At 37.8% G+C, this 10,741-nt stretch overlaps 1 protein-coding gene across 1 annotated transcript; it reads right to left on the reverse strand.

The window, feature by feature from the left end:
* Positions 1-6,569: 6,569 nt before the first annotated feature.
* Positions 6,570-8,282, reverse strand: LOC117546165 (granzyme B(G,H)-like). The gene is made up of 5 exons (XM_034216305.1): positions 8,119-8,282; positions 7,777-7,927; positions 7,551-7,680; positions 7,135-7,362; positions 6,570-7,040 (listed from the first exon to the last, which is right to left on the reverse strand). Exons 1-5 carry the CDS (start codon positions 8,174-8,176, stop codon positions 6,870-6,872), a joined length of 738 nt encoding a protein of 245 aa, XP_034072196.1. The 5' UTR covers positions 8,177-8,282; the 3' UTR covers positions 6,570-6,869.
* Between the last annotated feature and the right edge of the window lie 2,459 nt (positions 8,283-10,741).

Raw genomic sequence — 10,741 nt, forward strand, 5'->3', positions numbered from 1 at the left:
AGCAAGGATGCCTCTTAATAGAACAATGAGAAACTTGTGTGTTCCTTAACATTGACCTTGGGGTGTTTGTGTGGTAAAGCGTTATAAATGTGTGTCTCAGAGCTTTGTCCACGAGTGACTCTCAAAAAAGACATATCCTCGTTAGATATAATAGAAAAAAAGATGACACACAAGTGGCATCTAACAAAAGTGAGTTTGTTTTTAGATCACAAGAATGCTAAAGGACGTGACTGAAACTCCTATCTGCCCTCATTCAGTTCGATGCCGAGACCACAAGACGCCCACCTGAATGCGGAGTCGGGTGGGCGGGTGGCCCAAAAAATACAGTAAGCAATGCATGCATCTGCAACATTAACAAATTAACCAGTGATATGCAAAGAGGTTTGCACATAGACGTACACAGACTCACAATTGATGAAATGTGTGAATATAGGTCTACTACTGTATATGGATGCAATAAAAAAAAAAAAATCTTGTTGTTCTCAAACCCCTTTCTTAAAGAAACCCACTGATTTTTCTATATAGGTTAAATCTAGATGTTAAAAGTAACACAAAATTAACTAACAAATCCTTTATTCTGATACTCCAGTTTGCACTTGTTTGATGTTGAGCTATGTGAATGACCTACCTTGGGAATTGGTACTCAGCTGACCAAAAGAACAAATATATACTGTAGTCCCTATTTATCCGCACCACATAGAGATTAACCAACCACTGTAATCTGCACAGAAAATCACAAAAACAAACAGAAGAATGCGCAATGTATACGGTGGTATTCATTCTTTAACACGCTGTTGCTCACAGCACTGTTTTATTCTCTCAACAACAATTCCAGCATGGTACACATGCACACATACGCGCACACACTGTTAGACTGTCTATCTATGAGGGGAATGACTCACCTCCTCCACCTGGAGTAGAGCCAAGCCTTTCTCGCCTCCTCCCCCTTCATCTGTGTGAGCCCTTCACTTCACTCACTCCAGCTCCACTATGGAAGCATTTCAATCATTCAAATTAGCTGTAATCACAGCCAAAGGCATAGAGTGGGAATGGCAGTACGTCACTCTGCATACTGGAGAACACTTAATACATTGATTTTATATTGAGCATGCTGTGTTTCAAAAAAGGGAGTTGTGGAGGAAATAAATAAGCTATCCAGGCCAAGCCTTCTCTGCCACGCATGCTTCTGAGACAAAGGAAGGAAGCAGGGATGAGAGGCCAGCCTATAATGAGCGGCGCTAAGACTCCTTTCAGTCTTCAGACCTGACATGTGAGGAGAAGTGCATCAGTGGCACCAGCTGCAGTCTTCACATAATGACACAAATTATTGGCTCGTTAATGGCCAGCTTAGCCTTGAGCGTTCAGCCCGCATCACCATTTTGGAGAACAGGGGAACACAGGATCAATCTCTGCCTCCGTGGACATGCTATAAAACACGGGATGCATCCAAAGGACATCTTTTCCACATCGCCTAGTCTCTCTCTCTCTCCCTCTCTTTCTAATCCATACCAGCCCCTGGAGACTAATATTAGGAGACTCCTACACACACCCCTCCCACACCTTCTCTCTCCCCCACACAACACCATCAGAACCACTATCTGTCCACCTCCACAGTCGGCCTGTGGACAAACCCAGAATAACAATGTGATCTTGCCTCTTAAAGGAACACAGGCAGCCTTTCACATCATTATCTTCCAGTTCAGGACTGTATAACAACATTTATGTGAGCCTCACAATGAGGATGATGGGTAGAATAAATAAAAAACCTCCACTATCGCATTAATCTCACGTGAATTCAATGGCTATCTCTGGAATATATTTGTTGGTGTCTAAATGTGTAGCAGTAAAATAAGAAATCACAATAATCAACTGGATCACTGTCATATTCGACCACTGAAGCATCGAAACTCGCATCTGCAAAGCTGTGGCTCTGGAATAGCAAACAACATCAAACAGTCAAGTGCAGCACTTGAAGGCTGCAGTCAATGAAGCTCTCAGAGGAGATACTGGTCCAGACTCATATTGGTATGAGAAAAACCTGCAATAGGTTTGCAAAGAGTGCCCCCTTCTGTCAAAAACAATTACAATTACATAAATGACCTTTACAAATATTGAAAGAAAACATATTGTTCAGGAAAGAAACAGTGCCTCACACAACAGACCTCTTATATAACTTATTGGCTGACTGCTTCATTGAGTGAGCGTTTTTTGTGTGTGTCTGTCTGATTCATTGAGGAGAAAAATCTTACATACATACATCAACAAGTGCGCAACAGAGTAACTATTGTTTTTATTTCCATTATGCATGAACACAGCTTTTCAATATATAATTTGGTCTTTAAAAATCACAACAGGCATATTAGGCAAGTTCTCACCTGACTGAAGTTGTCAGTAAAACTTGATTGGCCCAAGTCTACCACAATGGAAAATGGTGGTGTTGCACAGGAAGCCATGAGATGCGCTTGTGTAGGAGGTTCTGAGTAGATCAGAAGTTGCAGAGTGCTTACTACAGAAGTATCTACTTTATTTTATCTATTTTTAACCTGACTGTACTCTGAACTTTTAATCTCAATTGTGTACTTTAAGGACATTAAGTAAAGAGACCAGGATTACAGTCGCAAACAGTTTAGCAAGTATACAATATGTATGCTCAGTAGAGTGCAGTTGTAATTAAAAATAGATATGAATCAGCTCCCTTCTTTATTTGTTTCTTGTTACTCTGACCTCTTGACATTCTGCCTTTTAGAATTGATTATAACATAACCTGTTTGACATTATAATGTAGTCCTCAATGTTATAAAATGTGCACCACCTGGCCTAGGTTCAACTGTTTCAACTGTTTCAAAGTGTCCTGTGAGGGATTTTGTCAAGATTCGGCACTGCCATCTAGTGTACTAATCTAGAGAATAACTATTTTTCAAGACAATCTTTTTTTTTAACATCTGACTGAAACATTAGCATGTAGACCTAAGCTCCATTATGTTGGGCATATTATATTTATTATTTATTTTACCTTTATACACCTTTACCTTATCTTTATCTTGTTTAACATGTTATCGGAAATGTAGTCACTTTAGCTCCGATGTCAATATAGTTTAGTATAGAGTAAAAATGAAAACACATTCCCCTTTGAAATATAGTGCAAAGTAGCATCGTAAAAAGTTGCATGAAATGGAAATATTAAAGTTAAAGTACCTCCAAACTGTAAGAATAAGCCAACAGTTTTTTTGATCATCAATTACCACTGCTTACCGAGGCCTTGCAAGATAAACACAAGGATCCATAACATTAATGATGGCTGTGTTCCATTTCAGGTGAGCGTTTCCTGTGCCCAGGAGTCGTGGAGAGGTACGCCCAGTGGCCTAGCTTATGGAATGGAACCATGGATGTATTATCATTAGTGTCACCTCTGTTTTTTTTTGCTGTTAAGTCTGAGTAATAGGTAAGAGGCAGTTTTATAATTAATACGAATGTGGCGGTGTGGTGCTCGTGTAAAATGCTCGGTTTGCTGACAACGCCACCTGGGGGAGTTTCGCCCCCAGGAAATTACTAAAAACTAACTAACTATCCAATTTAATAAAAGGCAATCAGGTTTGTTTGAACACCACAGGCAGAGACAGTGTAAAGGATATTACAAGAATAGTTATTTTATTTATACATATTTACATTTCTAATAATAAACAACATAATGTTCTAAAAGTTCTCCAGGGAGGAGGGAGCAGATTTGTCACCTCCACAATAGCAGGTGCGCTGGCATGGTGCCAAGCAGCGTCACAGAGGGAGGAGACATCCGGTCACACATACAACAAATGTTAAATAAAATATCCCTGTCATTTCCTACAATACAAGCTACACTAAAAAAAATGTTTGCAGATTTCAGTGGTGCCATATGTGTCGGAAGCTTAACGGTGGAACACATTTTAATTACTTTATACTTCTGGGTAGCAGGTGAATTTAATCCAGGTGAAACTAAAGTCTTATTTGAAGGGTTGATTATATATATTCTTCATCATTAATCCATCTATGCAAAACAACTAAAGGTAGGACTACACAAATATAGCGGAGTAAAAGTACAATGTTTGCTTTGAATTGTAGTGGAGTAGTAATACAAAGTAGCATAACATGGAAATACTTAACTTAAGTACAAGTATTTCAGAATTGTACTTAAGAACAGTACTTGATTGTACTTCGTTACTTTACACCACTGAATTTAAGGGCCAAGGAGTTAGCTTAACACAACTTCTACTGCCTAATTTATTATCAGCTAACCTCAACAGATAAATATTAACACAACAGTAGATGTTAGGAGTATTTTGGTGGGTAGCCTATATCACCATTTTCAGGGTTATAAAAATGGTCAAAAGGGATGTTTGGATATTATATTTGAAAATATTGCTGTCTATTTACAGCCTTGCCATAAATACTTTCTTTTGTTTACAACACTTAAAACAAATTGGCAGTTACAGAGATATAAAAACAACAGGCGAAATGTTAAAAACTGCTTTATATTCTAATATAGCATTCAATTAAATAAAAATATAAAATACTCACTGACACAGTGTTAACAAAAGCAACATTTAAATCTTCATTTATTTTGTTTAATGGCCCAAACATGTAGATGTTCTAAAAGGGGGATTTATTTACCCAAAATAAAGCAAACAATTAACAACATGTAAAAAGTTCTGGGCCCATACAAGAGCTCAACTAAACAACAACTTAACCGAGCCCATGATACTGATTGAAAGTGTTATTATTATAAAACTACCAACTAAAACTGGCCTAATAGACTGAAGAAAAAGGAGAACATTGCTAATCAAACCCTTTTACTTTTCAACATAGTAACTAAAACGAACACTACCTACTAACAAATACAAATAAAGCATACATCCTATAAAGTTTATAAACCCACAAATTCTGTTTCTATAATTTTTTATATCTGACATCAATATATATTGTTGTTACTGATGCTGTATAACCACGATTGCACTGTTGTGTTTTCTTCATTCCAGGATGATGTGGAGATCCACTACAGAGCCATCAGAGCCACTAGGGTGAGTATAATGTATCTAAAGGAGGTTGTTATGTAATGTTTCCACTGTTAGTGCAGCTTTAATGAAATATGAAAAGTCCTCGTCACGCCTTGCTACAACTTTCTGAGAACTCTAAAAGCACTTGCCCTAATTTATTAGTATGTTAATTTACAACACCCCCTTAAATGGGTCCATCTACCCGTTACATAATTAAACAGGATTAGGATTTTGCAGCGTTTATTTTTATTTAGTAGTACAAGATCTAAAATGATTATACAGTCGGAAGAATGCTTATATGGTCCTTCAACATAACACACTACTACTCCAATATAGCTATGTTATGAAATATTGTGCTTTAAACTCAAGTTACTTCTTTTTTTGTGGGGATGAAGCTTTGCCAGAAATATTTGACCTGCCAATAGCATAACATCATATCTGTAGCAATAGATTGATATCACCCCTGGCCTTTGTCAAACCATGGGACTCAGGGACATTAAGCAGTGAAGCCAGGATCTAGTAACCATTAAAATAACTACATCTTAAAACGGTTGTAAATTGGTAAATAAATAAAAATGTCCAGCATGATTTACACATGCAAGTTGTGTGCTTGTACATGCTGTATATATGTTTGTTTTTAACAATGCTGTCACCTATGGTCATGTAAAATATCAAATTCCTGATGGTGGTGCTAAAAGCAAGCTTCAGTCTCAAGTGTAAAAGCTTTCTTCCACTTGTGAGCATCAATATGTCATGGCTCAGTGCAACTCAAACTGTCTTTTTGAGACGCTGGTCGTAAATAAACATGTATCTCACCAAAATACTAATGTGCATTACTGTTATCTTTGGATCCAGATGACGTTAATTAATTTGATCTCTATAAAAATTGGGCCTTTTACTAGAATGTAAAGCATTTTATAGCTTATTAGATGTACATGTTTCTCGTGCTTCATGTGTAGATATGTAAAATAACTATTCACGGAAGAGATGGCACTTTTTATAACCTATCAGTGATCATAAATTGATATAATAATAATAACACTATGACTTGCCTCCAAAAGCAGGTGACTTTCGACAGAAGTGCAAGTAGAAGCATTGGTCAAAACTCCCATCTTTCTATTTAGTCTTAGTCATTTAATTGTATATCCCCAAACACTTCTCCGTATGAACAGTATTACATCACTATTGACTGATACCAGGTTTATTCTGTTTTTACTTTCTGACAGTAAACATGTTTGTTATTTAAGATTTGTGTAGTTAGAGCATGCTTTAGCTTAATGTGGAATGGTTATGAAGCAAGGTGCCCTGATAGTATGCCTAACCTCATTTAATGCACAGATAATCTCATCATTTGGAAACTTGTGAGATTGTATAACTAGATGTGACCCCTGTCAGTTATTGCTAAACATGCAATTGGAGGATCTTTTTCACAACAGGCCGAGACTGGTTCTGACTTTAGAGAACGTCATTGCTGCACAGATAGTATTTGTTCACAAGGAGGCAGTGTTGTCCTTTTGAAAAATAAACAGAAAAGTGGACAGATTTACTGAGAGCAACAGCAACACGATTTTATTGTTTAAAAAGATGGTTCATAACAAACTTGGAGGATCTTATGTTCTCATCAAGTCAAAAAGAAGATGCATAAAGTGGTAGAGGGCAATATGAATCCAGACATTGCATCCATTAAACAGCATTAAGCAGCATACACTACGTTTTTTACATTTCAGGCCTTGTACCATGAAAAGCTTCTTGAATATAGTTGAGCTTTGTAATAACCTTTATGTTCTTGCTTTCAATTTGCTGAGCGACAAACACCACATTTAAACATCGAGGTTTAATCGATCAGTTGTTGCAGGTATCAGAGCTTCCCATAATCGAATGGATCCAGTTGCTGTACTCGGCAATCTTAGTATAACCGTACAATAACGGGCTGTCTGTGGTGTATCGTACGGCCCCGTACACCACCCCGTATGCCTTTTCACCTTCGCAGACCAGTGGACCACCAGAGTCTCCCTGCAAGTACATGAACAGTATACAGTGATTGCTTTGAAATAATATACCTGTTGACCAGTGTTTGTTTGTGCTTGTGATGTGTAGCTATACCTACCGGAGCTGGTCTAGGCTCTCCCTTAGAGCAGTACAATTTGTCCTCATTACACTGCTTATCGTTGATGAGCGTTACATTAGCTTCCATGAGTACATGAGACATGAATTTTTCGTTCTCGTCTGTTCTCCCCCAGCCGGAGGTCGAACATGATTTTGGCAGAAACTCATCACCTTGGCATGCAATATCAATGGGTCTCACACTTTTGCTGAGGATTGGCTGGGAGCTCAACTTTAGAAACAGAGAGAAAATATTTTTTTATATTTATAAAGTATTAAAGTCAAATTGTTGAGTATTTTAGGATTAATTCATTCAATATGGCATTTTCTAATGAGATGAGGAACAAAAAAGTGTTAATCACACATTCCTGCTGTTTAGTACAGATTTAAAATTCTATTTAAAATGAGTGTTACACTCACCTTAAGAAGCATTATGTCATTTCCTAAACCACCCGTGTAGTCTTCATGTGGATATGATTTCTCTACACTTAGGGATTGTAGTTCAGCAGTGTTCGAGAAATTGTTAACTCCTAGAAAGACTTTGTAAGAACTGAAATGACAAAAGTGCAGAAAAGTTATCTCTGAGTAGTTTTGAGTAAGTCAGTCAGAAGGTCAGAACCTAAACGAAAAAGTAAGTTAAACTGACCATGAATGGCAGTGGGCTGCAGTCATCACAAAATCCGCGTTCAGAAGGAAGCCACCGCAGTGTTTTGTTTGTCCAGTCTCATGAAACTCCAAAAGCACCATGTATGGTCTGCTTTGTGCCAGTTGACCTCCAATGATTTCTCCTGTATGAACTGAGAGGAAGTGCATTTGGGATCAAAACTAAACTTACTGACAAAAGAGACTAATAAAACAAATAATGAATCCTTATGCCTTTTATGTCTAACAGTACTGACAGTGAGATATAGTTCCTCATGTGATTAGGTTTAAACTGCAATCTTAAACACAGCTAAAGTGTATATAATGCAACAAAAGAAAAACGTACCTTGTCCACGAAGAGTCAGCGCGAGTATCAGTGTCAGCAGTTCACAGCGGATAAACATGGTGACACCAGAGTCTAGCTGAGCTTCTGAAAGGACTGACACACATCACTGGCAATTTCAATCTTTAAATGCTTCCTTGTATAACCGAGAAAAGGAAGTGTTTGTGTATTTTGCATATACAAACCATGTGGCTTTTAACTACATTCATGAACAGGGCGTGTCTATCTCCTACAGAGCATGGAAAGTTTGATCAAAAAAATACAAGTCTAAAACATTATATAAGTACGTACACTATAGTGCATGTGGTTTTTAAAACGCAAGGTCTGTGAAATTGACCATTTCTTAATTTTTTTTATCTGCCATAACATTGCCACAAAATAGGATATTGTTAACACAGTCTCCTGGCAACAAAGGCTCCTTGGCAATAGACATAGTCAGGGGGCATTCACATGAACATGATCAGACGTACTTAACACTATAGGCTTAAGTTTTGTTGGTGCAACTGACATAAAGTCTAATCTATAGACCTGTCTTAACAAAGACCAACTTAGCAATTAGGACAATTCCTGGAAATAGAAATAAACAGGACTTTCTATAGTGATGACACACCTGAATCATTACTAATTTAATAAAATCTACATTACTAATTGCAGTGCCTAACACTCAGGGACCTCACGCTGCTTAGTGTACATTTGTATTATGTCTGTATTTAAAGTTTATTAAGACTGTATTTAATTGATATATGCCTGCAGTTTTCCATATTATGTATGCTTCAAATCTTATCTGTAAATATGTATTTTATACAAACTTATCTGTAACTTGCCACACATTTGATACAACCTTGATACTTTAACCTCATTACATTACATTACATGTGGGCAATCCCCACAGGAGCAATTTAGGGTGAAGTGTTGCTGTGTATGGGTATTGAAACAGTGCCTTCCTGATCCGAAGATCAGCGCACTATACCACTGGGCCGCAGCCTCATGCACTTTATCTCTTCTTTGCACTTTCTGGTTGGAACGCAAATAGCATTGGCTCATATCCAGGCTACACAGAAAGCCTGAAATGGTATGTTTCGCTCTAAAGAAGATGCAATGATCTAAAAGAGGTGTAATTTTTGGGGATTGAGTACCTACAGTACAGAGACGGTCCATTACTATTAGGCAGCAAGACATATTATTTACATTATCATAGAGTTCTGAGAGAGGACAAGCTGTGTGTTGAGTTTGAGTTAATTATAATTTATCAAGTAACAGGATCCAACCAGCATTCATAACCAATGATTATCTTCATAAGATTTGGGCTGCAAAAATTGCTGACATCAAGTTAGCATTTCTGCGAACATCACTAGACACATCATAGAGACAGACATGCATTGGGATGTAAACAGTATTTTTTTTGAACATGCAGTTTGGAGAGACCCTTAAAATGTTGTTGTTTGTAAAATACCTTCTCTTTACAGTATATAAACTCAGTTGCCCACACACGCATACTGGCTGCTGCAGCTAGCATACACTTTTGCTAATGAGAACACTCAATACCCACTTGGATCAATCTCTGTCTTCAGCCACATTTCGGGATGATTCCTTTTTAAATGTTAAAGGTTCATACAGTACATATGCAAATAATTACCAAATACTTGATGTATGCTTAAAGACTGAGACTAAAGGTAGTACTTTCATGTACAGAGTTAGTATTACAGAATTGTATGATGGAGATACTGCACATAAACAGCACTTTTTAAATACATACAATTGTGTAATGTAGCATATGTCATAGAGACAATGACATATCCCTCTCTTTTGGGTATTGTGCAGGTCAGTGGCGAGCCGTGACTTTTATACCTAGGCCCTCTGACCCCCCTTCCCTCGAAAGAAAAGAAGAGATATTACGTCACAGCGTATACTTCAGCGGAATATCAAAACAGCGGCCCTGGGTGCAAAACGCATCAATGACAGCGACCCTCTACCACACAAAACAACACCATTTATATAAACACCTATCATGACAGGCTCCCTTACTTACAGCCAAGTAACAATTGCAAATGAATTAAGTCGGCACGGCGGCCCACATTGAAAATTACTTAGGCCTACCTTTGATGATCAAATCACTTAAACACAAAGTCCATCCTCCTGTCCTTTTGGATGAAGCACTTGATGGCGGGGTCATGCAGCTGATCCTTTGCCACTCCAGTTTATCATTGTAACTCAATCTTGAAAATGACTCGGTTAATAATTTCGCAACGATGTCATCACTATCACTGAAGTGAGCCATCATGAACGAACTTATGCTAATTATAAATATATCGATCATAAATCTATCGTTTAGATTTATGATTCGAAAATAATAAAAGTAGGGTAGACATGTGGATATTATCCGGCTGAACAAAACGTGCATTTATCTAACAGGTTCGTTTTCCACAGACCTTATTTCGAGCTATTTTCCAAAATCCTATGGAGAAATGCCACTGCTTTCTGTCGAGGGAATCCGAGCGAAGCTTACTTCCGGGTTATAGGACGCGTCACTGCACCACTTGCATAGACCTCACAGCGGGCGGAACTTGTCATAAAGTCCGCGAAAATATAGCCCGCCCATTTAGAGGGAAGATATGATTGGTCAATT

Source organism: Gymnodraco acuticeps, unplaced genomic scaffold, assembly GCF_902827175.1.
Source record: "Gymnodraco acuticeps unplaced genomic scaffold, fGymAcu1.1, whole genome shotgun sequence".
In the NCBI taxonomy this organism is placed as follows: domain Eukaryota; kingdom Metazoa; phylum Chordata; class Actinopteri; order Perciformes; family Bathydraconidae; genus Gymnodraco; species Gymnodraco acuticeps.

What these genes read in the sequence shown, in the direction of transcription:
- LOC117546165 (XM_034216305.1), bottom strand. Translation starts at nt 8,176, where the DNA reads ATGTTTATCCGCTGTGAACTGCTGACACTGATACTCGCGCTGACTCTT. An exon ending in ATGACATAATGCTTCTTAAG is followed by an intron (nt 7,363 to 7,550) that starts GTGAGTGTAACA and finishes CTGTTTCTAAAG; the next exon opens with TTGAGCTCCCAGCCAATCCT. An exon ending in GAGAGCCTAGACCAGCTCCG is followed by an intron (nt 7,041 to 7,134) that starts GTAGGTATAGCT and finishes ATGTACTTGCAG; the next exon opens with GGAGACTCTGGTGGTCCACT.